This window comes from Capra hircus, chromosome 21 (assembly GCF_001704415.2).
Source record: "Capra hircus breed San Clemente chromosome 21, ASM170441v1, whole genome shotgun sequence".
NCBI classification, from domain to species: domain Eukaryota; kingdom Metazoa; phylum Chordata; class Mammalia; order Artiodactyla; family Bovidae; genus Capra; species Capra hircus.
This window is the reverse complement of record NC_030828.1, coordinates 6,812,797-6,839,871: the sequence shown is the minus strand read 5'-3', so window position 1 is coordinate 6,839,871 and position 27,075 is coordinate 6,812,797. Positions and strand designations below refer to the sequence as shown.

Below are 27,075 nucleotides of genomic sequence, written 5' to 3'. Positions count from 1 at the left end.
CGCTGTCCCAGAACTTGGGTTCATTTCCCATATCTGTTCTCAATATGCTGCCCAGCACAAATGGAGGTTTTGTGTTTCCTCCTGGGTGTTGGAGTGAGAGGGGACCATGTTGCAACCTGCTGCCATCTCAGCGCCTGCCTGCAGCCCTACTGGGCCACAGCCCAAGGGATGAGAGAGGGGCTATGAAGGGACAGTGAGAAGTGGGGATAAAACCCCACTCCCACCGTCTGCGGGCTCAACCTGGTCCCAGCTCTGGATCTCACCTGGGGAAAGGTGCTCAAAACGAGCCACTCCTGTTCTCAACTGACGCCGGCCTCTTGCCAGGGGACTGAAGCCCACCGTGGACCTGAGCACTCAGCCAACCCCACCCTCCATACCCCAGCATGCTGAACCCAGAACACAGTCAGGAGAGTAGGGGCCAAGGGCTGTTAACTCAAAACAGCACTCCAGAGCTGCAGCCACGCCCCGCGGCTGGAGTGGAGGCCGCCGGAAGCAGCCGCTGGGAGTCGGCAGTCCTCTGTGCCTGCCTCACTCCTTCCCGGCTCTCCTCTCTTTTACACCTGCCTCCTCCGACCTCGAGGCAAATTTAGGGCCATTTGTCACCCATCCACTGTACCAGGCTCTTTCCCTCTGCTGTCATTCAATCAGCTCCACCGTAATGTGTGTCAGTGACCCGTGCCCCTGTCGGGTGGCACGCTCTGAGAGATGGGGACAGTGTCCCGTTTATCATGTCCTCGGTTCTTAGCACCCCGTGGTGGTCCACCAAATTCAGTGAGTGGTGGGCTGCACCAGGGAGGAGACGCTTCCTCGGGGCCCCTTCCTAGGCTCCCAGGAGCTCTGGGGCAGCTTCATTTCACAAACACATACTGATCGCAACACTCCCAAGTTTCTTTTTATTAGCATTTTATTCTCAACCCCTATTACCTTCCTATAAGAAAGAGCTTTTTGTCCACAATCTTCCTGCTCCAAATCTGACTCCAGACCCTGCACAAGGGGCTGTACACCCCATACACAATCAGATGGTGAGGGAGCGAAGCCTGCAGCCGCAGCAGTGCTGATGGTAACTCTTGTCGGCCAGAAGAAACCACTAAGGTAGCAGAAAGAAAAATGCTTTATAGAAGGGCAGGTCACCAGGAGGGGCACCAATGTCCACATGGGGCCCATGGGAGGTGTGGGGTGGCTTTGCATTCGGAGCACACAGTCGGCCTAGAAATCGGAGCAGCGGCTGTCGAAGGCTCCGTTCCGGAAGGAGAGATGTGCGGGGCACCTGGGGGGCGCACCCCGGGGGGCGGCAGGGCGGGCTCAGTCGGCGGCGCTGGGCCTGGCGCGCCCAGGCACGCTGTGCGGCCTCCCGCCGGCGCAGAAGGCCGCCTTGGCTCCGGGGGACGGCCGCGGCCTCGCGGGCACCTCGGGGGCCCTGCGGAGAAGCAGAGGGGTCAGTGTGGCGGCCCCGGCTTCCTCGCGCCTGGCGCCGGCCTCGGCGGCGGCGAAGACCAGCCTGGCACGTGCTGAGCTGCACTTCCGAGGGAGCCCCAGGAGGGCAGGCAAAGGAGAGGGGGCTCCGCAGGAGCGGAAAACCCAGCGTTTCTCCTCCCGTTTCTGATTCCCGCGGCCATGCTCGCCAAGCGGACACAGCGGACCCTCAGCGACTTAAGGGGCCCGGCCCTGAGGGCGGGGCCTGAGCGGCGCCCCCTGCCGGCCCGTCCCGGAGCTGGCGGCGCCTGAGACAGCGGCCCCTGCCGGCAGGGTCTGCCACGGCGCCCCTGGCCAGCCGGTCCCGCCCGCGACCAGGCTCTGCGCGGTCCAGGCCAGAAGGCCGGCGCCCGGGTGAGGTCAAAGCGCCCGCAGGCCGCGTAGGACCGTGTGCCTCGGCCTCCAGCAGGTGACATGACCAGCAGGCAGCCGGTCTGCAAGAGGACGAACCCCAGCCTGTGCTTCTGACGTTCTCCGAGAGCTTATTTCTTCCTGATATCGGGCAAGAAGATATTATACAATTGAGTGTTCAAAGGAACTGGGCTTGCATAGTTTATGAGTAATGGGAAGACAGTCAGTAGACTGTCCTTTCCATGGAAAGTTCCACTGAACCTTACAGAACCAGCTTCCTCTGAGATTCTGACGGCAAAGTAAACAGTGTCGGGGGAGGTTAACTCACTTGGACAGGATGTCCATGGTTTGCTGGGTGGCCAGAGTCCTCTTGTCCTGGGGTCCATATAAGAGGGTCTGGATCTGAAGACACTGCAGAACACCAAGTAGTCATCGTGAGGTTATGAGAATGTCACTGAGAGCATTTTTCAGGAAAATCAAGTTTCCCTTGAATGAGAGAAAGAATATCTCATTCACAGACCCTTGCTATGAAGGAATTAGTGCATTCTCAAGATTTCAGGCAATGGCACCCCACTCCAGTGTTCTTGCCTGGAAAATCCTATGGACGGAGGAGCCTGGTAGGCTGCAGTCCATGGGGTTGTGAAGAGTCAGACACGACTTCACTTTCACTTTTCACTTTCATGCATTGCAGGAGGAAATGGCAACCCACTCCAGTATTCTTGCCTGGAGAATCCCAGGGACAGGGGAGCCTGGTGGGCTGCTGTCTCTGGGGTCACACAGAGTCGGACACGACTGAAGCGACTTAGCAGCAGCAGCAGCAAGGTTTCTCCCAGGAACAGTCTGACCTTCAATGTAGATATTCTGTGTAATTGATTCACTTTGTTGTATAGCAGAATCTAACACAACATTGTAAAGCAGCTATGCTCCAATAACAAAACTGGGGGCGGGGGTGGGATTCTCTGAGGGATCTAGGCAACATGTGCAGTTTTAGTACTGTTCTATAGAACTCACTGTGACTGTTCTGTGCTGTGCTTAGTCCCTCGGTCATGTCCGACTCTCTGCGACCCCATGGATTGTATGTAACCTGCCAGGCTTCTCTGTCCATGGGGATTTTCCAGGCAAGAATACTGGAGTGGGTTGCCATGCCCTCCTCCAAGGGATCGTCCCAACCAAGGGATCGTCCCAACCCAGGGATCGAACCCAGGTCTCCTGCATTGCAGACAGATTCTTTACTGTCTGAGCCACCAGGGAAGCCCAAGAATCCTGGAGTGGGTAGCCTATCCCTTCTCCAGGGGATCTTCCTAACCCAGGAATCGAACCGGGGTCTCCTGCATTGCAGGTGGATTCTTTACCAGCTGAGCTACCAGGGAGGCCCTACTGTGACTATCTGTATGCAAAACTATGTTTAAAAGTTGTATTTTTAGAAAATATAGGCAAGCACATTGCTATGGACCAGAGGAAGGGTTTCTAATTTTAAATGACCTTTGCTACAGCTCAGAAAAGCTTTTAAAATGTTTTTGCTTTTTTGTAAACAAATGCTTTATATGAGCTTTCTATATTCATTATACACAGCAATTTCTTAGAAGCTGATTTGTTTAGGAGTTAAATATTCAGCTGTATATTATGCAGGAGTGGCTTTGTCCTGATTTCTCCCTACTGTCCTGCTCAACAGAGATGAGAGTTGTGCCCAAAATGGTCAAAATAATATTGAAGAATGACATGGAGGGACTTGCTTTGCTGAATGTCATGACCTTTTAAAAAACTTTAGTAATTAAGAGACAGTGGTTTTCACCCAGATAAATCAACAAAAACTGGTAGAATCTAACACCTGATAGATGACAGAAGTGGCCCTGAAGAGTCCGTAAGGAAGAGCTGAACTGGTCAGTAAATGGAACTATGAAACCAGTGGGTTTTCCAAATTGAAGGAAATGGACTCCTACCCCATATCAAACTGAAGAATTAACTCCAGATAGTTTTGGGAACTAACTGTAAAATGAAAACCTGAAACTTACAGATGAAAATATTGAAGGATATCTTTTTATGATCTTGAGGTAGGGAGGTATTTCTTAGACAAGATCCAGACACATCAAAAGTAAAAGGCTGATGAAATTTAACTACATTAAAATTCAAAACATCTGTGCTCCAAAATGTACCCTAGGCAAGGTACAGACAAACCAGACTGAGGGAAAATATTTGCACAAAACTGAACAAGGATTAACATTCAGGATACATAATGAACTCTTATAAGGTAATGAGAAAAAAAAGCTACTAATAGCAAAACGATCAAAAGATATAAACAGATTATTCAAAGAAGTTGAAAACAGACTGCCTAATAAACACAGCTAAGCTCACTAGTAACCAGTAATGCAAATGAAAACTTCTAACAGATTGCAAAAAATTATAGTCTGATGATAACACCAAGCTTTGTAAAAATATGAGGCAACAAGAATTCTTTTATATATTGACAGTGGGCACTAAATTTGGTACAACCAATTTGGGAATATTTTATAGAATGATTTGGGAATATTTAGTAGTGGATAAGTAAACTGTGATAATGTATATTGTTTATAGATGACATCATATAAATTTTTGACGTATGTATCTATCCACACAGATGAATCTCATGATTCTAGAGAGGAAAAAGCAAATTGCAGATGAATGCGTGTAATATGTGTGTGCATATTTGAATGTAAAACAAAACTATAGTAAAATAATAAAGATGAAATGATATCTATTTCAGGATAGTAGTTATTTGGAAATGGAGTGGGGCATGGGCTTCAGCTGTATGGGTCATGTTTTATTTCTTACACTGAACAGTAAATGCAGAAGTGCTTGTCATATTATTCATACTTTTTCTTATATCTGAAATATTTCATAATATATTTTTAAAAGACTGAATTTCTTTTTACATGGTAATAGTTTGAGCCAAAAAAAAGTGTGAGGATTTGGAGACTCCATACTAAAGACTGTATTCATTCTTATGGGTCAATCAGAATTTTTTAGGGCTTTGAAAATTAAAATGGAGGCAACCAAAAGGCTTTGTTTTTATGAGCTGTGGAAAACAGCAAGCCCATCTGAAAGTTTGGTTCAATCTGAGCAATTGAGAGTGTGGTTCTGGAATCTGAGAATGCGGTTGTCTTTTGGAGGAAAGGAATATTATTAGATGAAAATATGGCAGGGCTTTTGAAATAACAGAAAATATTCCCTATTTCTTAGCTGAATTATATAACACCAAAATGGAGTACACATTTCCCTGTTATTCTATTTCGTATATAATCCAAATTCCATAAAGGCGAGGATCCCAGCTCTCCCGAGCAGCAAGCCTCACATTTTCTCAGTCTGCACGGAGGCCCTGACCCAGTCTAGGCAACGTGCGGCTCATTACCTGGAACTGAGCTAACCCTGCTTTAATTCACACGGAGACGGCTGTGACCTTGGAAACTTAGGAACCCTGAGAAAGTTCTGTGTTGCTTTGAGGGGAAGGAGATGGGGACACGCTGTAATTTCTTCCAGCTCTCCTTCCCGCTTGACTGACGGCTACTGGAAGCCTGGGTACTCGCCACCGGGGCCGGGCCCGCAGAGGAGGCTCCCAGGGACGGCGGATGAGAAGCAAGAGCGTTCTCCCTCGTCCGGGCGGGGCTCCAGGGCGAGCGCGTCTTACCAGACGGACTTCATTTCCTCCTACCTGGCCAGGATACCTTCACTCAGTGTAAAAGATCAGGTCGAATTTTAAGCCCCTTGCAAACTTCCTTGTTTATATATGTATGAGGGCCTCAGATGCAGCTCATTTTGAGACGGGCTGATGTTAACATGAATGTTAACTCATTCACTGAAACATTAGAATTTTACTGACACACTTTATAACGATTATTTGAGAAAACCTGAGGTCTCAGGTCGGTCTGCTTTAAGAGGGGGCCTCCAAAATCTAAAGCTCAGGCGGAATTCCCATTCTCCTTTGGTTATTGAGGTTTCTTCTCCCTGGCCTCCTGTTCTCTAGGGAGGAAGATACTATTAGCTGAATATTCACGATTCCTGGAAGAACATGGCAGCTGACAGTACGGAGGCGATTCTCACTGGTTCTACTAGCTCTGTCCCAGAGCCTGCGGCTCATTTTCTCTGGGGTGTTGTGTAGAGAGAGTGGCGTTAGGAGAGAGGGCCATGGTTGGGTAAAGTGACCCTTTCCAGTAAGCAAGACCAGAGGGAGGTGAGCCCATCCCGTCCTACCCCCTAAGTCACAGGAGTCAAGACTCTCTTCTTTTTGGTGTTAATAGGTTTCATTTTTAGTCTGTTTATACTTGCTAATGGCCTTCCCTTGTGGCTCAGCTGGTAAAGAATCCACCTGCAATGTGGGAAACCTGGGTTCAATCCCTGGGTTGGAAAGGTCCCCTAAAGAAGGGAAAGGCTATCCACCCCAGTATTCTGGCCTGGAGGATTCCATGGACTGTATAGGCCATGGGGTCACAAAGAGTCGGACACGACTGAGCGACTTTCACTTTCACGTACTCACTAATGAAATTTGCCCAAAACTCCAGCTGAAGAGGGAAGAGGTGTAAAAGGATGTCAACTAGCAGGGACACAGACCCTCAGCCCCAGTCTCTTTTGTGATGACAGTGCCCAGGGAGGACATGCCAGGACGGACAGGGAGGACTGGTTCATCCAGTACCTGAAACGGTCTCTAACAGCTAACGCTTCTTAAGTAGTGAAATAATCCATTACTGACTTTAACTAGAAAACACCTTACATAGCCGTATACATAGGTACATATATATTTATATATATATGTAATTAGCTATATATTTTTATCTAGAAACATAAATTGAATTTTCAGTGTTCCGTGGCGCCTAGCTAAATTTGCTGAAACATTTTTGTGTGAGGTAAGTTTTTCAATTCTTTTGTTAAAAATATTGACAGAGATTAAGTCGACATTGTAAATATCTCACTGAACCAAGTAAAGAACTCCTCAGGCCTCAACAGAACATTCTCCACCAGTAAAGGTATTCTGTACTCTCCCAGTTCTCCCAAGGAGTCCAGTACACTCTGATCTGAAATCAGCCTCCAAAGGGTGTTTGTCATTTTTTAAATGGACAAAAACCCCCCAAATTTTGAGGTTCCAGATGAGTTTTAGGAAGCCATATATCGCTTGTGTTCTCTTGATTTTATCTGCAGGGACTGGGAGAAGTCATTTGTGTTTTCATTGTTCCCTAAATACGAAAGACCTTTCCTGCTTCAGGAAGGCAGAAGGGGACTTGAGCTTCACGCTAGTCTATAAGCTGTCACCAAAGGGGCCGTGTCTGTCTTGCTCACCTTTGTGTCCCAGGGCCTTGCACAGTCCTCGGTGCCTAAGTAGATGCAGTATTTGCTAAATTAATGAATGACTAAATAGGTTGAATAAAAGATCCACTTATGAAGTTCTTATATGGGTCTGTAAGATGTGTTTAGACCACAGGGCTCCAGTGACACGTCAGCTGCTGAGATGTCTGGTGAGGAAGCTCCATGTGGATGTGGTGTCACAAACCTCCTCCATCATAATCCGGGGGCTCAACAGCAGAATTGTGTCCCCTAGGTGCCACTTTCTTTTAGGGGCATCCATAATGCCAGGGGAGTTAGACACAATCTTGAGCATTTGGTGAGAACCTTAAAAATTATATTTGACACGACTTTGAGTTTTGAAAGTTAGGTTTCTAAGGAGCCCAGAGGCCAAGGAATCTGGGATTGGGGGCACTGACTTGCCTGCTCTGGCCCACCTCCGAGCCCCCCAGCCAGCACCCTTCCCTGTATGGACACACGGGTGGCTCAGCGGCAGCTTCAGCACAGAGGTTAGCCGACTCAGTCTACTCTGGCTTTAGAAAACTACAACAGTTAAAGACCTGAACCCACAAAGGAGCGTATTTTCTGACTTGGGGGGATCTCTGACAATCTGCAACTAGAACTAAGGGCCACTTATTTTCATGGCAGTTCCTCTGCAGAAGTGGCCTGATCTCTCCTTTTCTCCCTCAACCTCCAGTCTTAAGTCCTGAAACCACATCATCATTTCTATTGGGAAATTTCTGACAACAGAAGTGCTGCTGGGACATATCCTTTTTAATAAGAGAGGCGGTGCAGCTAGGGCTGCAGTTAAGGAGCCATCTCAGTTGCAAGGTACGAGACTCAATGACGGAAAATGGAGAAAGACATATTTTCTTGCCTGGGAAGGGTCTGTGCCAAACTTTCAAGCGAGCACATGTATTTTGTCTTTACTTGAAATGAAAAACAAAGCCTGAGAAAGGTAAAATATTTTAAAAGACTAATGCTGAGAATCTGAAATCACTGCTCTTCTTTACACGTATTATCTGATGCTAGAGTATGTGGAGGAGAGATTACCCAGGAACACATGAACTGTGCTTTTTTTATGTCAGTTCTCAAGGTTAGTATTAAGAAGAAAAGAAGACATCGGAAGTTAAAATATGTGGAAGTATGAAATGCCTTAAATGTTTAGAAAAACACAGTTATGCTTTCATTTACTAAGCTTCCCAAGGCAAGCAGAAATGATTCCTTAAATGATGAACGTGGGGAAATGAAAGGACAAGCTGAGACACAGCTCCTCAGAGAGCATTTCCCTATAAAAACAGGGTCACGTGTGGGCGGGGCAGGCCTCCCCAGCCCCTCAGACACCAGCCTCACCCTCTGGACCTCTGTCTTCCGCTGCAGCTACACATTCTCGCGGGTGTATGCTCAGCACTCGCCAGATGCCAACCCTGCGTCCATCTCGGGGCTGGAGCAGCGGAGGGGGTTTCCAGTGTTGTGTGAGAGCCAGGTATTTAAAAACGTGTAAACAAACACGGCATGGCTGCTCGTAAGAGAGATGGTAGAGAATCAAGGATGCGGGCTATGAAAGAATAAGGTGGGGGAGAGGTCAGTAGTGGTAGAGGAGGCTTGGGTCAGTGAAGGCCTTTCTGAGGTGCAGGATGGGGAGTGAGCCATATGAAGAGGGTCAGGTAGGGGGCAGGGAGGTGGTGGTGGGGTTCCGGGCAGAAGGAGCGGCAAGAGTCTGAGGCAGCATACCCTGCTCCCCTCTCTCTCTCTCTCTCACACACACACACTCAGACACACACACACACTCTCAGACACACTCCCTTCCTTGGAAGGCCAATGAGTTAGAGACCTGTGGGTTACTGCACAGATGGGTAGGAAACCTCCCATGAGAGAACACAGATGGAGCGGGGCCAGGGCCCCTGGGACAAGGGGACAGGAGAGGAGGAAGAACAGAAGGGAGGCCAGGCCTGCGCTCCCCGGCTGCCCTGGACAGCGGCCAAGGAGCAGCCCTCCCTGAGCATCGGGGCGCCCCCTCGGCGTCCTGTTCTCCCTGCTGCCTCCCTCGCTCCTCACCTCCGAGGTGCCCAGGGCCGTGGGTTCTACATGCTTATTGACATCCCTCGACTCCCCCATGACTCTGCTCCAGCCCCTGGCCAGTGTCTCGGAGCCAGCTGCCACCATCCTTCTCCAGGACGACCGCAACACAAACACGCAGAGAGCGCGGGCACCAGCGGGCTTGCCGCGCGCCCACAGCCAGGCTCCGGCTTTCCTTACAAGGGGACGGCCAGCTGCTGGTAGAAAAGCTGGGGCCGCCTATTTCTGAGCCACAGAGAGCAAGAAATCCAGCTGCCTTTTAAAACGAAGTTTTCCAAACTGCTTTCTCGTGGCCGGGCTCCCCCGTGACGTGGAGCTCAGCCGTCCCGCCCCGCCCTTCCGGAGTGTGGTAACACTTCTGGCACTCCCTCTTTCCACTTGTTTAAGGTCACACTGGATTTATGTGGTAGATTTTTGCCTTTCTCTCCATTCCTGGCTGTCCCCCCGTAAACCCACAGTTCTCCTGCATCCGGTGAGGTTTTGACAAGCCCCAGCAGCTCTCAGGCCAGGATGGTCCATCCAGATCCAGTCCTGTACCCTCCAGACCGTGATGCCAATTTAGGAAGGTCTGAGACATCACGCATCCACCACAAGCCACGGTAAGCATTCTCATATTAGAGCAACTTTGCACAGCAAATGTAGCCTTGTCCTGGGCAGTCTGTGTTCAGAGCTTATACATGTTTTCAAAGGGACAGGGAAGATGGAGGCTGTGTCCAGGCTGCTACAGTTACGGGGCTGATCCCGAGCAGAGGAACTCTGCCTGGCAGCTGACGATGTAGGGCAGCCTGTGACCAGGAGACCTGGATTCTGATTCCCACCCAGCCTGTATCAGGCAAAGGAGGCTCCACAGTTTCCCCACAAAAGGTTAAGCCCTTGACCACTTTAACCACCACCTCCCATTCTTATACTCTATCAACCAATCTACAAACATCTCCAGTAACTGAGTGCTTCAGGTGATTTTAAGCACACTTCTCAAAACAAGAACAGGATTCTGTATATGAAATCAATGTCAGTATGACCCTCTTTTCTTTCCGAAGGGATCTGAACTGGACTGCTGCAGCCCAACAGTGGGTTAGTCAAAGATGATTAGAAAAATCAGGATTAAGGGATCAAGGACGAACCAGACTCTACCCATGAAAGCAGAATGGGCTAATACGGGGCTCTACGGGGACTCCAAACTAGGCTCTGGATGGTCCAGTATCCAGGGCAATGAGGAAACCACGACAACAGCTGAAGGGAAAGTGAAACTAGGTGGGCCGCTGGTGGAGTGACAGGACGTGAACCGTGCAGAAGGCCCTGTGTGTTTGGCAGGATGGAGAAACAGCAGGGACCTGGTGGTCTGTTCTAATAGAGACTCGACCTGTGACCACATAAGACCTGTCCAGGATGGGCTTTCTCACATACAAGCTATGAATAAGAAACGTTTCCTTTCCCTTCTTCAGATGATTCATCATGGTGGGCTTTGAATTTCTTGGAGAGAGAGGTCACATAAAATAGTTATTTCATGGAAAATGTTTAATGTCCACATCTATAAAGTCATCAGGTGGTGGGCGGAACCCTGATGGTGACAGTACCTAGCAGGGAGACCAGGTTGCCATGGGACCCAATCTGCACACAGTACTGGGCCCGGGGTTAGTCCGGAGATGCTCCTGGCCTAGGAAACAGTCTCTGTGAATCCCGTTTGCAGCCTTTCCCCTGGGTGAAAATCTAGGTCTCCATGTAGAAAAACGTGAGTTTTGTGGTGGAAATTTCCATCTGGAGCCACCAGAGTTCTCCAGTGCTCCCCTGCAGACGTCTCTGAAGGAAAGGTGGACAACACGGCTTTGTCTCAGAAACACTCCCGCCGTCGGCCCTGCTTCCTGTGCCTTCCTGTTCTCCGCGTGCACAGGGCCACGCCTGGGCCTTCAGCAGAGGCGGGCACGTCTGAAAATGGAGTCAGCGGCCTCCTGCTCCAGAGCTGACAACTCGGGGGAGGCAGCTGTTGTGGTGCTGAAAATACGAGGAACACTGGGCCAGGAGCTTTAGAGAGCTGTGCTGGCTCCACAGAGCTCTGTGCTCCAGATGGCATCTGAGAAGAGTCCAGCTCAGCAAAGCCTGTGTGTGCCCTGGTGTTCGCGGAGCGACCAGTCCTGTCCTCAGGTGGGTGAGAATAGAAATGAGGGCTCTGTGTACCACAGCCAGCACAACCTGCAGACACATGTTTCTGCCCTTTCCTCTCTGACTCTGGCAAGTGGCAGATAGCTTTAAAATGTCAAAGTCATTGTATTCAGGACTGATGGTTAATGAAGTCAAACGGAAAACACGTCACCAACTTCCACTGCAGACTCTGGGAGTGATGAAGCCTGGAGTTTCCTGAAGCTGAGCTGATTTCCAGCTGAGCCTGAGCACGGAGCAGTGATTCTCAACTTAAGCTAAACTGCAGGTCCCTGGGCCCCTTGTGCTTTGCCCCAGATTCTGCTTCAGAAGATGACCCTGATGCAGGGGGTTTAAGACCAACGCTTGGCAAACCAGTGGCATTGAGGAAAATGTGGGCTTTGCTTAATGGTAACTTTCCCACAGACAATTTACTTAGCTTCTAAGAGCCTCAGGCCCCTTGCTTGTAAATCACAGCTAGTCAGGTCTGACCTGGGGGGCTGCTGTGAGGTTTGGAAGAGATGCATGGGCTGCCCTAGCGGCAGCAAGCCTGGGCCCCAGTGTGCGGTCAGTAGTGGAACCAAAGCAGCCCTCCTGGAGTCAGCAAGGCGACATGAAGGCTTGCGTGGCCTCAAGTCAAATTCCTGCTCGTCCGCTGACTTCTGTTGCCTTCCAGTACTCCTGGGTCCTCTCCCCTGCCTGGAGTTGACCGAGCTGAACCCTCGGCAGAGGTGTTCTCTATCTCATCTTCACTGCTCAGGGGAGAAATAAGGAAGCGGGAGCGGAGAGGAGACTCCTGCAGGGAGGGTGACGCCTCGGCTGGAACAGCTCCGCCTGGGCCCTTGGGCTTCCTGCGCTCTGCACCCGGCTGGGCCAGGCCCTGACTGGAGCAGCCCTGCTGGCCTCACCTCATCCCCGCCTCAGAACAACCGTGGGAGGGAAGTTGGGCCCCGTGTTGCTGTTATCTCCATTTTACAGATGAGACGACGGAGGCCTCTTGCCTCAATTCTTGGGCCACCCCATTCCATTTCCAACACTGTCCTCACATTGATTAAAAAAAAAGTCCAAAAAACAAATATAGAGCGATTGTGCCCTGCTTAAAATTCCCTCAGTGGCTCCCAGATGTTAGAGCCGGGTTCAGAAATTTTTTTCTGCAAAGGACAGGTGGTAAATATTGTAGGTTTTTTGGGCCAAGGGATATAAATTGAGCTACTATGTAGGTACTTACCTCGTAAGAGAGGGAACAAACTTTTGTAGGCAAAATTTAAGGTATAATAATAATAAGTACATTATTTTTGGTAATCTAGTTCTACTAATGAAAATAATGTTTTTTTTTTTTTTTTTTGCAGGGGGATAAAATTTCACCTGGAGGAGGAAAGGGCAACCCATTCCAATATCTTTGCCTGGAGAATCCCGTGGACAGAGGAGCCTAGTGGGCTACAGTCCATGGGGTCGCAAAGAGCTGGACACGACTGAAGCAAAAGCACAAATTTTCACTTAGCTGGGGTTTAAAGTCAGTGTTCTCTACCATCAAATCAACTTATGATCACCTGTGAAATGATTACAGATTTTATAATCATCTGTAAAAGCCATTTTTAACTTAGGGGCCACACAGAAACAGCTTCTTAAACAGGTGTCACTATCTTGCCCCTGAATCTCCTCTTCCACCTCATTTCTGATGTGGGAATTCCTTTCTCTGCTCAGCAATGCTCTTTTTCAGGACTACTTATCTGGGCTTCCCTGGTGGCTCAGATGATAAAGCGTCTGCCTGCAATGCGGGAGACCCTGGTTCAATCCCTGGGTCGGGAAGATCCCCTGGAGAAGGAAATGACAACCCACTGCAGTACTCTTGCCTGGAAAATTCCATGGATGAAGGAGCCTGGTAGGTTACAGTCCATGGGGTCGCAAAGAGTCGGACACGACTGAGCGACTTCACTTTCACTTTATCTGGCCACCTTCTCTAATCCCCTCTCTCCCACTGATCATAGTATGAACATGTAGCACAGAACTGAGCACATAATATCAGAGTTAGGGGATTACAGTCTGTAATTTCTTCACTCGCCTCGACTCTCTTAAGGGTAGGGGCTGCGGCAAGCCTACTATACTCAGTGCACATGCCCCCACATAGGGAGGGGCTCTAGTGACCCTGTTCCAGGTTGTCTGATCAAAGGATAGTGATTTTTGCACCCCCTCCACTGTGGGCCACCCAGGGGCCTGAAAGGCACCATTGTCTTACACCCGCACCACACCCCTGGCCTCAGGTGATTGGTCAAGGGTGGGCACTGGTTCCAAGCCAGGCCTTTCAGTCTTTGCCTGAGAACTTCCAAGCTCTGACTGAGAAATGGCGGTGGGGGCTGGAAGTAAAGCTCTGGAGGGCTGGACGCCATCCCCTGCTGGCAGGGGAGATGCCTCCATGAGAGAGGAGGAGAAGGAGGTGCAGAGAGGCAGGCAGGGTTCCTGGGCAGAGAGAGCCCTGGTGGCACTTGAGTCTGGCCTTGACTCTCTTGAGGCTCCACTGGGTCTTTGCCCTGCTAACCATACACCTGTCAGAGCTTCCTTGGAAACCATGAAACAACAGATGCTTCTTTATACCGGAGCTAATTTGAGTTATATTGTCAGTGGCAACCCAAAGGCTCCTACTTATCTTGATCTTGGCATTCTCCGTACTCTGCCACTGGTTTCCAAACTTTCTCTAAGCACAAGAAGCACCTATTCAAACAGAATCTTATTTGGAAGCCCACGAAGGGAAAGTGATGATAGTGTAGAGTAGATGGCATAGTACGGGCTGCCTGGGGCTAAATCCCCACTCTGATGGCTCCCAGCTTTGCAGTCCAGGCCTAGACACATCCTTTCAGCCTCAGTTTCCCTCTCTGTGAAAACAGAGAGCAGAGGTATCCACATCTTAGGGTTACTATAAGGCTTATATAAATTAACAGATATAAACCATTTAACTTAGTGCTGGGGACATAACAGTCACTCAATAAGCATTAGCTTAAAAGTGGGGGTTGGAGAAACCCAGAGCAACTGCCACCCACCCTCAGCTTCCTTTCTCGCATTTCCCTCACCATAGCGTCTTTGGCATCTGTGTCATGTTTAAATTCTCTAAATTGGTTGGTATAATATATCTTCCTGGCTAGACTAGAAAGTCTCACAAAGACAAGAAGCATATTTTTCTTGGCTATTGATTGTCTTTCCCCATTCTGCCTACCACAGTAATGGGCCCATAGAAGATATCTGATAACTATTGTAGACTGATAATGAACATATATTATCTCATTACAAAACAGGCAACATGCATGTTACCAAATCTGGTGACTTTTGCAGCAGAATCAGAAGTCATAGAAAGAGAAAAAGTCTTGACTTAAAGGATAGCTCACTCAGAACTAAAGTTAATTCTTTTGACTTAGGCAATTATTTTACTTAAATAGGTTTTCACCATTTTAAAAACTAATTAATGTAATGAAAACACAACATGAAAGAACTTATCAATGCATTTAAAGCAATAATAAGAGGATAATTCATAGCCTACAATGCTTATATCAGTAAAAATGAAAAGTCAAATGAATTAAAGTCCCAATTCAAAAAGGTGGGAAAAATCCCAACAGAGTAAAACAAATAACTCACAAGGAAAGAAAGAATAAAGATAAAATCAGAAATTAATGAAATAGAGAATAGGAAGGCAATTCATCCATGGAATTCAAATTCCATTTCTAAGAATAATTAACAAAATAGACAAACCACTAACTCAGTCAAGAAAAAATGTGAAAAAAACCAACTAAGAATTAAAATGGGTAAATAACTATTAAAAAGGTGGAAAATTTAAAAGTTCATGAGACTATTTGGCAAATCTTTATGCAAATAAATCTGAATGTAAGTGAAATAGATAATTAGCTGGGAAAACATAGTTTAACAAAGTGACCCCATTAGAAATAGAAAGCTTCAACAGACCAACTGTTGTAAAGGAAAGCTTCAACAGACCAACTGTTGTAAAGGAAAGCTTTAACAGACCAACTGTTGTAAAGGTTTGTAAAGGAAATAGAGGAAATTATAAAGGAAATCACCCCACTAAAAGCACCATGCCTAAAGAGTTTCACAGGTGGTGCAAACTTTCAAAAACTAGATAGTTTTAATGTTGTATAAACTCCTTTAGTACATAGACAATAAAGGTAAACTTCCAAATTATTTTAAGGAAAATAACATTGATATTTAGGCAAATATCACTTACAAGTATTGGTACAAAATAGTTGCAAAATATAAATATTAGCAAACAGAATCAATATCACATTGAGAATAATTCATTAGGACTAAGTGGATTTATTCCAAGAATGCAAGGTCGGTTTGATATAATAAAATGCATCCATATTAAGTGATCTAAGAAGAATCATCTCATTATCTCCACTGATGCTGACAAACTTATTTTATCAAAATAAAATCCAGCAATTATTTCTAATTAAAAAATACTCATAAACATAGAAATTCTTGGATACTTCCTAACCACAATAAAATATATAAATCTTAGTCCAAAGTCAGCATATATTAAATGAGGAATCACTAGAGACATTTCCACTAAGACCAGGAATGAGGCGAGAATACCTATTATTCCAACATTATTTATTATTGTACTAGAGGTATGAGGCAATTCAATTAGACAAAAATAAATCAATCTGAGGCAGAAAATTTGGAAAACAGAAAGTAAACTGTTTGCAGATGATGTAATAGTATACCTGGAAAACTTGAGAGAATCAGTGCTCAAATTAACTCAAACAGGAAAAGAAGCAAGCTAGCAGAACATAAAATTAACACAGAGAAACCTATGGTGTGTGTCTACACAAAAATAACCAGTCAAAATACGCAATGGTGGATTAAACTCCACTTATAATAGCATTAAAGAATATAAAATGCTTAGAAATCAATTTGGTGAGAATGCACGAGTCTATATGAGGCACACTTTAAAATGTTCCTGAGTGAGACTACAGGAGACAGGAACACAGATAAAGACGCCCCTTGCTCTCTGGTGAAACGACTCAACATCATAATGACGTCAGTCCTCCCAAGACCCACTTATACGTAACACAGTTCTCCAGAAAATATCACCAGATGTTAATGGAGCTAGACAAGTTGATACCAAAATTCATGTGGAAAAACAAACATGCCAGAATATTCAGAAAATCTGATATTCTAGGGGTTTATAAAAAACAATGAGGGGAGTCTAACCCTACCAGATACTATACCATGCTAGGAAATCTCTATAATTAAGGCAATGAGGTACTGGAATTCAAATAAACGAAGGAAAAAGTAGAATAGAAAGAAAGTTGGAAATAGACTCAAGTACATGTGAAAATGTAGTATTATATAATGAAAGTGTTATCATAACTCACCGGAGCACAGAGGGACTCTTTAATAAAATGGTGCTGGACAACTGGGCAGCCATTTGGGAAGAAAGTAACATTAGAGCTGTACCTTATGCCATCCACACAAACTCCAACTTAAAAAGAAATAAACATAAGTACTAGAGGAGCATGTGGAAGAGCTCCTCTATAAACTGAGGGTACAGAAAGAGTAAAGTAAGCTTGACGAGTTACATTACTTACAAATTTAAAATTATGTGCATGGTGAAGAATAATTGATACTTTATTTTAAAAATCTATGTGCACAAGAGGATTACTATATCTTTTGCCCCAAAAAGCATTAGCTGAGATCAACTGCAACACTGATGTCATCTAACTTAAATAAGCTACCTGTATAGTTTCATTTAAGAAGAGTGCAGTGCAGAGGCAGGAAGGGCAGGAGGATTTTTTTCCGAGTTAGTTGGGCTACAGCTTTACCTTCTTCAGTTTCTTTTGGGCCCCAGTCTGGTTCCCCTGTGCCAGGTCGGCCACACCCAGGAGCCGGTATGTCTCTGCCACCTCAGGACTGAAATCACCGAACACTGCCACTTTGGCCTCCAGGGACTCTCTGAGGATTGAAGTGGCTCTCTGCGAAAGGAGTAAAAAGCAGTCTGGTTAAATAAAAATGTTCATTGCCTCACTATCTACAATAGCTAGGACGTGGAAGAAACCTAGATGTCCATCGACAGATGAATGGATAAGGAAGTTATGGTACATATACACAATGGAATATTACTCAGCCATAAAAAGGAACACATTTGAGTCAGTTCTAATGAGGTGGATGAGACTGGAGCCTATTATACACAGTGAAGTAAGTCAGAAAGACAAATACCATATATTAACAGATATATATGGAACCTGGAAAGATGGTACCAACGATCCTATGTGCAGGTCAGCAAAGGAGACACAGACGTAAAGAAGAGACTTTTGGACTCAGTGGGAGAAGGAGAAGGTGGGATGATTTGAGAGAAGAGCATTGAAACATATATATTACCACGTGTAAAACAGATGATCAGTGAGAGTGTGACGCATGAGGCAGGGCACTCCAAGCTGTGCTCTGGGACAACCTGGAGGGATGGGGTGAGGAGGCAGGTGGGAGGGGGTCCAGGATGGGGGACACATGTATACCTGTGGCTGATTCATATTGATTTATGGCAAAAACCGTCACAATATTGTAAAGCAATTATCCTCCGATTTAAATAATCTTTTTTTTAAGTTCAAAGCTAGATAAAGAAAATGCCAGTACCAGTGCCTCCTGAGAAAATGATGTGACTGATATGCCTGATATGTATTTTCACTTTTAAGGGGAATGAGTTTGGGTATCATAAGCTGAGCCTACTTTCCTTCTCAAATAGGAATCAGAAAATAATGTTCATTGGGTGGAGAGGTTGGCAGGGGGGAGGGGGATGGTGTGAACTCTGAAGAGAGAATGCATAAAAGATCCCCGGAGAAAATGCCTCCTCAGATGTTACAGGAACCAATTTTAGTTGAGTTGAGTTCAGTTCAGTCGCTCAGTTGTGTCCAACTCTTTGCGACCCCATGGACTGCAGCACACCAGGCCTCCCTGTCCATCACTAACTCCTGGAGTTTACTCAGACTCATGGCCATTGAGTCGGTGATGCCATCCAACCATCTCATCCTCTGTCGTCCCCTTCTCCTCCTGCTCTCAATCCCTCCCAGCATCAGGGTCTTTTCCAATGAGTCCGTTTTTGCATCAGGTGCTCAAAGTATGGGAGTTTCAGCTTCAGCGTCAGTCCTTCCAGTGAATATTCAGGACTGATCTCCTTTAGGATTGACTGGTTGGATCTCCTTGCAGTCCAAGGGACTCTCAAGAGTCTTCTCCAACACCATAGTTCAAAAGCATCAATTCTTCAGTGCTCAGCTTTCTTTATAGTCCAACTCTCACATCCATACTTGACTACTGGAAAAACTATAGCTCTGACTAGATTGATCTTTGTTGGCAAAATAATGTCTCTGCTTTTTAATATGCTGTCTGAGATTGGTCATAGCTTTTCTTTCAAGGAGCAAGCATCTTTTAATTTCATGGCTGCAGTCACCATCTGCAGTGATTTTGGAGCCCCCCCAAAATAAGTCTCTCACTGTTTCCCCATCTATTTGCGATGAAGTGATGGGACTGGATGCCATGATCTTTGTTTTCTGAATGTTGAGTTTTAAGCCAACTTTTTCACTCTCCTCTTTCACTTTCATCAAGAGGCTCTTTAGTTCTTCTTCACTTTCTGCCATAAGGGTGGTGTCATCTGCATATCTGAGTTTATTGATATTTCTCCCAGCAATCTTGATTCCAGCTTGTGCTTTATCCAGCCTGGCATTTCTCATGATGTACTCTGCATATAAGTTAAATTAGCAGGGTGACAATATACAGCCTTACTGTACCCCTTTCCCAATTTGGAACCAGTCTGTTTAGTTGAGTAGGAAGAATAAAAACTAACATGAAATGCATTGTGTCCTTTACATGTCAAGAACTGTGCTAAACGGTTTATGTGTGTGAGCTCCTTTCCTTTCCTCGCACTCTTTCCTTTCCGTAAGGACAATTTTAGTCCTCGTTTGACAGAGGAGGAAACCGAGGCACAGGGCAATTGAGAAGCTCGCTCAGAGTCAGACAGCCCACCAGCGGCAGATCTGGGGTCTGGGTCCCAACAGCTTTAATCCCTCTTAGTTTCAGGCTCTTCTTTCTCTGGGCACACTGATGTTTTTATGTAAGTGAAAACTATAGTTTCCTGGCAATTTATCTACTTACAGAATATCCAGAATATATTCCAGGATTTTCTGTTTCTCACAAGAAATACTTCATGAAATGAAAAGCAAACATTCCAACATAGTGAAAAGTTAAATAGATTTGACGTTTTGTTTGGTTTGTCTGACTTATTTATACCAACATGGAATAAAAAAAATATGGGTTGGAATTAATCTCTTCAGTCAGACACTAAGACATACAGAGGGAAAGCCCTGCATGTTGGCTTCCCATATTTCTCTGAAATTCTTCCACCATCTCCTCCATGAGAGCATGATTACAGTTAGAGAACACAAACGCCGAATTTAAGAGCTGAAGGAAGCAGAAACCGGTGAAGAAGCCTCGCCCACCGCTTAGCCCTGAGGGCACCCTGCTAGCACGCCCCAGACAGAGGAATTGGCAAGGCCTTTACTCATTTTATTGGCGAGAATATGAATTAGGTGCTGGGGTTGGGATCAGGGAACTGCAGGAAAGGCACTTATAAGAGAGAAACAATTTCTCAGATGGAAAGACAAGTCACTGCTGGGGAAGAGAAGCTGTGTCAGTTGTGAAGTGTGTGACCTCCCTTGGTTCGGGTCTTTCTGATGCTGAAGCCTTTCATGTCCCGTCCCAGGGACCACGAGGCAAGTGTTGGGGTTTGGCAGCTTTTCCATGAAAATTGGTTGTTAGACTTGGAGGAGCCAATGGGGGAAAGAAGAGCCCAGCTCCTTTTCCTAAAGGATGCTCTAAACGCCATTGACAGCCTCTAACTGGGGAAACCGGAGATAGATGTGCAAGTCGAGATGGCAGCGGAGAAGACGCCACATGGACACGAGTGTGGAGGAGACGGAGACTGTGACAGTCTCTGCGAGGTAGACAAGTTTAGTGGCGAGAAGGGACGCATAATCCGGATTCAGGTGGTCCAGGAGGCAGGCTTGGGCACCTGGGCACACAGCGGTAGGGGGAGAAGCACATGGCACGTTCAGGGCCAGTGAGTGGACCAATGTGACTACAGCAGAGAGAACAGAAGGTGGAGCAGAGGGAGGCGAGGCAGGCGTCACAGGCTGGGCTTGCAGTGGAGGCCTTCATTCCAGGCCTCCAAACGAGGGGTTTGGATTTTCTTACAGGGAATAAGAAGTTAGAGAGGGTTCTTGCTGGCAGAGCAGCACAACTAGAAGAATATCTTAACACAGATCCAAAGGAACTTTTTCACTTCCACGTGTGCGTGTGTGCCACAACGCTTTAGTCGCGTCTGACTCTGTGACCCCGTGGACTACAGCCCACCAGGCTCCTCTGTCCATGGGATTCTCCAGGCAAGAAGACTGGAGTGGGTTGCCAGGCCCTCCTCCAGGGGATCTTCCCGACTCAGGGATGGAACTCGTATCTCTTATGTCTCCAGCATTGGCAGGTGGGTTCTTTACCACTAGCGCCACCTGGGAAGTGCCACCGTTATGGTAATATATTACTGTGCTATACAATTATATTAAACTGGATTCTATGATGAAAAATAGTGGGGAGAATCTAGTGAAGACTGAGGGAGAGGAATCAGACAGGCTGGTGAGTCTTGAACGAGGGATCTGCATTAGCCAGGAGATCAATGAGGAAGAACCTTCCAAGAGCAGGAAACAAGTGCAGATGTGGAACTCACATCAGGGGAGGAGGCAAAGTAAGACTGGAAATGCCAGCAGAATTCAGATCTTGCAAGGTATTGTGGGCAATTCGGGATTCCAGCTTCTCTTAAGGGCACTGAGAAACCAATGGAGTATTTTAAAATAGAGGTCCACTGATCAGATTTGCTTTTTTAAAAGATCACCATGGTTTACTTATTCAGAATAGATTAGAAAAGGGCAAGAGTAGAAGGAGCAGCTGGGGGCCCAGGGTTTGCTAGAGTGGTCCAGGCAGAGATGAGATGGCAACCAATGGATGGAGTCGAGGGGCCTTCTGGAGGCGAAGATGACCGATGAGCTAGAAGGGGTGAGACATGATGGGGGCACACTTCCTGTCAGACTTCTGCCCTGAGAGCTCTCCACGGAGCTTCCAGCGATGTTCTAGAACCAGAGGCCACTGGAATGCCCCTCTCTACTTGGCTGGGTGATCCAGAAAAATATGGAAACTCCATTTATTATGGTTACTGTAGCCCTATTTGGCCTGAGGAACATGGGTACATCTAGATTAAAAACCTATCCTTAAGCTCACATCAGTTGAGAGAAGCGTAAAGCATTAAGAGTTAGGAGAGGGCTGTTGGGCAGGAGGTCTACAGAACAGCAGAGGAAATAAAAACGTTTTCCTCTCAAGGATTTACTTTGATGGGTTAGAGTTGAAAATACAGACATATTTATATATTTATATAAATCAAGCATGCGGCCATCTGGTAGCTGTTAAGCTTATTATGGAACAAATTTCCAAGGGTTTAACTACCCTTGGGATAGTTAAATGACTATAAACTCTGAGTCTGGTTCCATTTGTACAAGCCATGGAAAACTTGCCTGTATGGTTCAATGGACAGACAGCCGTAACTTCTGCACTGTGCAGTTCGTATTTGATATGCAAATTTCATTCATTAGCCAAGATAATAAGACGCACTAATTGCTACCTTCTATGCCAGCTCCAACCACAGGCTATGATAAGCTGGGACTGTCCATCTGGCTCTCAAGTTTTCTAGTCCTTTAGGGTACTTTGCAGGTGGACATGGCATCTGGGTTCTCATAATTTTTTTGTTTCCCAAGAGTGCCTATCCAGGAGCTGGCTGCCTGGCCTTAGGGCATCCCTCTCCCCGTGGAGCCTGGCACATGCCTTGTACACAGTAGATGCTTAAGGCTGGCAGAGTATAGGAGTAGCCCTTTGGATATCAGCTGGGTTGCCTGAGTAAATAACTGTCAGCTCTGGTCCAAATTCACTCACCTCGTCTTGTCCAGTGACTTGTAGGAAATGGCAGTAATCATCTTGAATTGAAAGAAACTTGGCTTTCTCCATCCCTTCAGCATCCTTGAGATTAGCCATGCTATCCTGAAAATACTGCTCAGCCACATCTGAAGAAAAGCACCACAACAACAATTTTGAAAACTACTCACAGATTTGAAATGAAAACAGAATAACTATGCATTTAATGATGATGAACTATCTGAAAATAATAAGTAACTGGACAAGATAACCCAGTTAAGGAAACTGTCTTTTCCCATTAATCTGACTGTTTTATTAGACAAGGTCTAGTTCTCAGAAAGATACTGCAATTTATTTTCATTGGTTTTCATACATCTTGGCCCTCCCTGTGACGCAGAGAGCAGAGTTAATGCAAACAGGGAAACTATCCCCTAGCTCTGACACATCACTAAGTTTTTAGGTTGATTAACCATTAATTATTGATAAAGCTCTAGTTACTCCTCACTGGGGTTAGAACTCCAAGGATCCACTGACTTTAGTGGATGTTGTAATCTTGGAATGTAGTTTAATAACACTCTAATTCTGGAAAATATGGCTGACATACTGCTGAAGGATAAACCCCAACCATTCCAAGCACTTAAACATATTGGTTATAATGTAACAAAAATATTTTAAAATATTGCCAATCTTGAAAGCAAAAAACAAAAAAGGAAAATCTCAGATATGAAAAACGAAGGGGAAACTGAAAGCCAGAGCAAGGAGGGGGAGGGGGAGCCGAATGGTCCATGAAGGGGTTAGGAAAAAGGTCTAGTGTGTTCCAAAGTGCCCAGGGTCTCATAAGCCTGAGCAGGGTTATGTTAAGTAGATGAAACGACGCTCCCTGCAAAAAGTCAGTGTCACCGGCAGATTCCTAGGATGACCCGAATGACACTCACCCTTGATTATGAACTCCTCATTGATTATGCGTGGAACTTAAAGATAGGCTGAGATATTACTCCTGTCATAAGGAATGTTATATAGCACAGTAGACTGTAAGAAAGTGAGATTACTCCTTGGGCCTAACCTAATGCCACCAAAGCTTTAAAAGCAGAGTTTTCTTTAGTTGGTGGCAGAGAAGGAAGGCAGAGAGATTCAAAACATGAGAGGGATTTGAAAAGGAGGTTCTCCAATCCTGAGATGGAGGGGAGTGTGGTGCAAGGACCCAAAAGTGGCCCACAGGAGCTGAGAGAGGTCAAGAGTCGGCAAGAATATAGGGACTTCAGTCCTATAGCAGAAAGAACTGAATCCTGCTAATAACAGGGTTGAGCTTAGAAAAGGACCCTGTGCTCCAGATGAGAATGTAGCCAGCTGAGAAGCCTGGCTCAGCAGAGAAGCCACTCTTACCATGCTAGACTTCTGATTGACAGAATTAAAAGCTTAAACTGGGTGTTTAATCAACCATAATTTGCTACGCAGCAAAAGAAAACCAGTATAGCCAGGAACTCCTAAAGCCAGCAGTGGCACTGGTCCAAAGAGAAGCCTCACGGCTGTCCCTCCAGAGGCCATGGCTTGAAAAAGCATCTGAAAGAAGCTGGGAGACTGTACGTGGAGCATGCATATGTGTGAGGGCAGAATCTGTGCCATCCACTTTATTTGGAAATTCTCCCCACCCCCACCCCCCGCCAACTGTTTCCTTTCCTTCCTTCCACAGTACATGGCTTGTGGGGTCTTAGTTCTGCAACCAGGAATTGAACCCAGGCCTATGGCAGTGAAAGCACGGAATCCTAACCACTGGACTGCCACGGAATTTTCTTGGTTTGGAAATTCTGAACCAATAAATTGAAGTAGAAAACTAACGCCTTAATCTCCAAAATATACAAACAGATAATACAGCTCAACAACAACAAAACAACCCAATAGAAAAATGGGCAGAAGAACTTAATAAATATTTCTCCAAAGAAGACACACAGATGGCTAGTAGGCAAATGAAAAGATACTCAACATCACTAATTATTAGAAAAATGCAAATCAAACTACAGTGAGGTACCACTTCATACCAGTCAGAATAGCAATCAATAAAAAGTCTAAATACAGCAAATGCTGGAAAAGGTGTGGAAAAAAGGGAGCCCTCCCACACTCTTGGTGGTAATGTAAGTCGGTGCAGCCACTATGGAGAAACAGGTTCCTTAGAAAACTAAAAACAGAATTACCGTATGATCCAGCAATACCAGTCCAGGGCATATACCTGGACAAAACTGTAGTTCAAAATATACATGCCCCTCATGTTCATAGCAGCTTTATTCACAATATCCAAAACATGGAGACAACCTAAATGTCCATCCACAGATGAATGGACAGAGAAGGCACAGTTCGTGTATACAATGGAATACTATTCGGCCATGAAAAAGAATGGAATAATGCCATCTGCAGCAACACTGATACAACTAGAGACTGTTATACTAAGTGAAGTCAGAGAGACAAATCCCATATGATATCACTTGTATGTGGAATCTGAAATATGACACAAAAGGACCTGTCTATGAATCAGAAGCAGGGCCACAGAGGTCGAGGACAAACCTGCGGTTGCCTGGGTGGGGGTGGGGGCGGGGAGGACTGGGAGTCTGGGGTTAGCAGATGTGAGCTATTATATACAGACCGGGTAAGCAACAAGGTCCTGCTGCATAGCACAGAGTTTATCACAGGACGTATTCAACATTCTTTGATGATACTGTGATATGGTTTATCACAGGATATTTTCAATACCCTGTGATAAACCACAATAGAAAACGATATTTAAAAAAGAAACTCTGTAAAATAGAATCTAGCCTGAAAGTAGAAAAATTATAGGGCTCCAGCACAGGGGTCACAAACTTATTCTACAATGGGCCAGATGGTAACTATTTTTTTTTTTTGAGGTGCTAAATACTCTTTATTTGATGCTATACATAAACCACACTAAAATGCCTTTCATTAAGTAAAAGGCTAAATTTTAGATAGAGAATTTTAATTAAATTGGCATAGTTTATAAAACCAAACAGATAAAGTGGACTTTGTCAGTGTATTTTCAATCCTTGCCTTAACAGGCTAATGAACACAACTTGAAACACGTGTGAATCCTCCTCTGTTCTATGAGACGGTGAAGGGACCTTTTCAGTATTTAAATATATTAATATAACCAGTTATAGAAATCTAAATATAAAACCAATCTCTTACAGGTTCTGAGAAGGAATGCACCGTCTCCCTAAAAAGTTTCATGTTCCTTATTCAAGTTCAGTCATCTCTTTAGAATGGGAAAAGTGATAGTACTTGCTGAACCAGAATTACTATCAGAATTAAAAAAGCTGACCATATTTGTTTAGCCACAGACCAATCTTATTTAAATCAGGACTGTCCAACAGAATTATTCCATCAGCCATTCATGATCTGAATTCTAGTGTATGAGAGATCAATTTAAATATGGTACACATAAAAAGTCATGAGACACTTCCGTTTCATAATAAATAAGGCAGTGGCCAACTATTACTCGTTGGTAGCTTTTTTGAGATAAGCTATCAAGTCCTCCTTCTCTCCCTTCTTAATGCCAGCAAAGATCATCTTGGTTCCAGGGATGTACTTCTTGGGATTCTCCAAGTACTCCATCAGCGTCTCCTCTCCCCAGGTGATACCTTTGTTTTTGTTGGCATCTGTGTAACAGAATCCAGCAGCCTGACCTGTCTTTCGTCCAAACAGACCATGGAGGTTTGGCCCAGTCTTGTGCTTCCCTCCCTTTTCCACAGTATGGCATTGGGCACACTTCTGAACAAAAATCTTCTTGCCCTTTTCAACATCACCCATTTTTAAAATCGTTCTTTTTCTGTGCGCAACCGAGAAGTTCCCGCTCACAAGCCGAACGTCCCGCTTTCTATGCCCAAGGACACACTGGTACGTGCCTAAGTACCGGTGTTGGTGCAACCAAACTGGCTCCGCCCTCCGGTCCCCCAGATGGTAACTATTTTAGACTTTGGGGACCAAAGACTTGAAACGCAAAAGCAGCCTGAGATGATACATGAATAAAGGAGCCTGGCTGTGTGCCAAGAAAATTGTTTGGAAAAATGGGTGGGGAGTTCGATTTGGCCCTGGGCTGAAGTTTGCTGACTCCTGCTCTAGCAGAGGAAAGTGTGAGTGTCCCTGAGGAACATGGGACCACCCCCCCACCCCACTACCACCACAACCGAAGTGCCTGCTGGAGACGGTGACGCATGACCAGCACACAGTTGAGGCAGATTATGACCCATACATACAAGGTCTACTTGACATTTCCATTCGGAAATCTAGTATGAACTGTGCAGCACAAATACTCATCAGCAAAAAGGTAAAATGTTATCTCTAGCCTCTTCAGACTTGCCCTGTATTTGGTAATTTGCCCTTTATCACCTCTAATTTTGTTTTTGTGCTTTCTCCCCATTTTCTTGATTAGACAGGACAAGAAAGAAGAAAAAAAGAAAGTGAAGTCACTCAGTCATGTCTGACTCTTTAAGGCCCCATGGACTGTAGCCTACAGGCTCCTCTGTCCATGGGATTTTCCAGGCAAGAGTACTAGAGTGGGTAGCCTTTCCCTTCTCCAAGGGATCTTCCAAACCCAGGAATCAAACCCAGGTCTCCCGCACTGCAGACAGACGCTTTACCATCTGAGCCACCAGGGAAGCCCTTAGACAGGACAGTGTATTGTCTATTTTAATACTTTTCCAGAGAGTGGGCCCGTGGATTAATTTTTCT

At 45.7% G+C, this 27,075-nt stretch overlaps 1 protein-coding gene and 1 pseudogene across 3 annotated transcripts in view; both read right to left on the bottom strand.

Annotated features, from left to right (window-relative positions):
- The window catches only part of TTC23 (tetratricopeptide repeat domain 23), a 164,411-nt gene continuing 138,227 nt past the window's right edge, over window positions 892-27,075 (bottom strand). For all 3 annotated transcript variants that reach the window (XM_018066112.1, XM_018066113.1, XM_018066111.1), the window contains exons 8-11: window positions 22,363-22,490; window positions 17,169-17,318; window positions 2,153-2,235; window positions 892-1,417 (exon numbers count right to left, since the gene is read on the bottom strand). In XM_018066112.1, the coding sequence (XP_017921601.1) occupies window positions 1,303-1,417; window positions 2,153-2,235; window positions 17,169-17,318; window positions 22,363-22,490 (476 nt within the window). In that variant the 3' untranslated portion in view covers window positions 892-1,302. The remainder of the gene's footprint in view (window positions 1,418-2,152; window positions 2,236-17,168; window positions 17,319-22,362; window positions 22,491-27,075) is intronic.
- On the bottom strand, window positions 25,671-26,273 carry LOC102170915 (annotated as a pseudogene).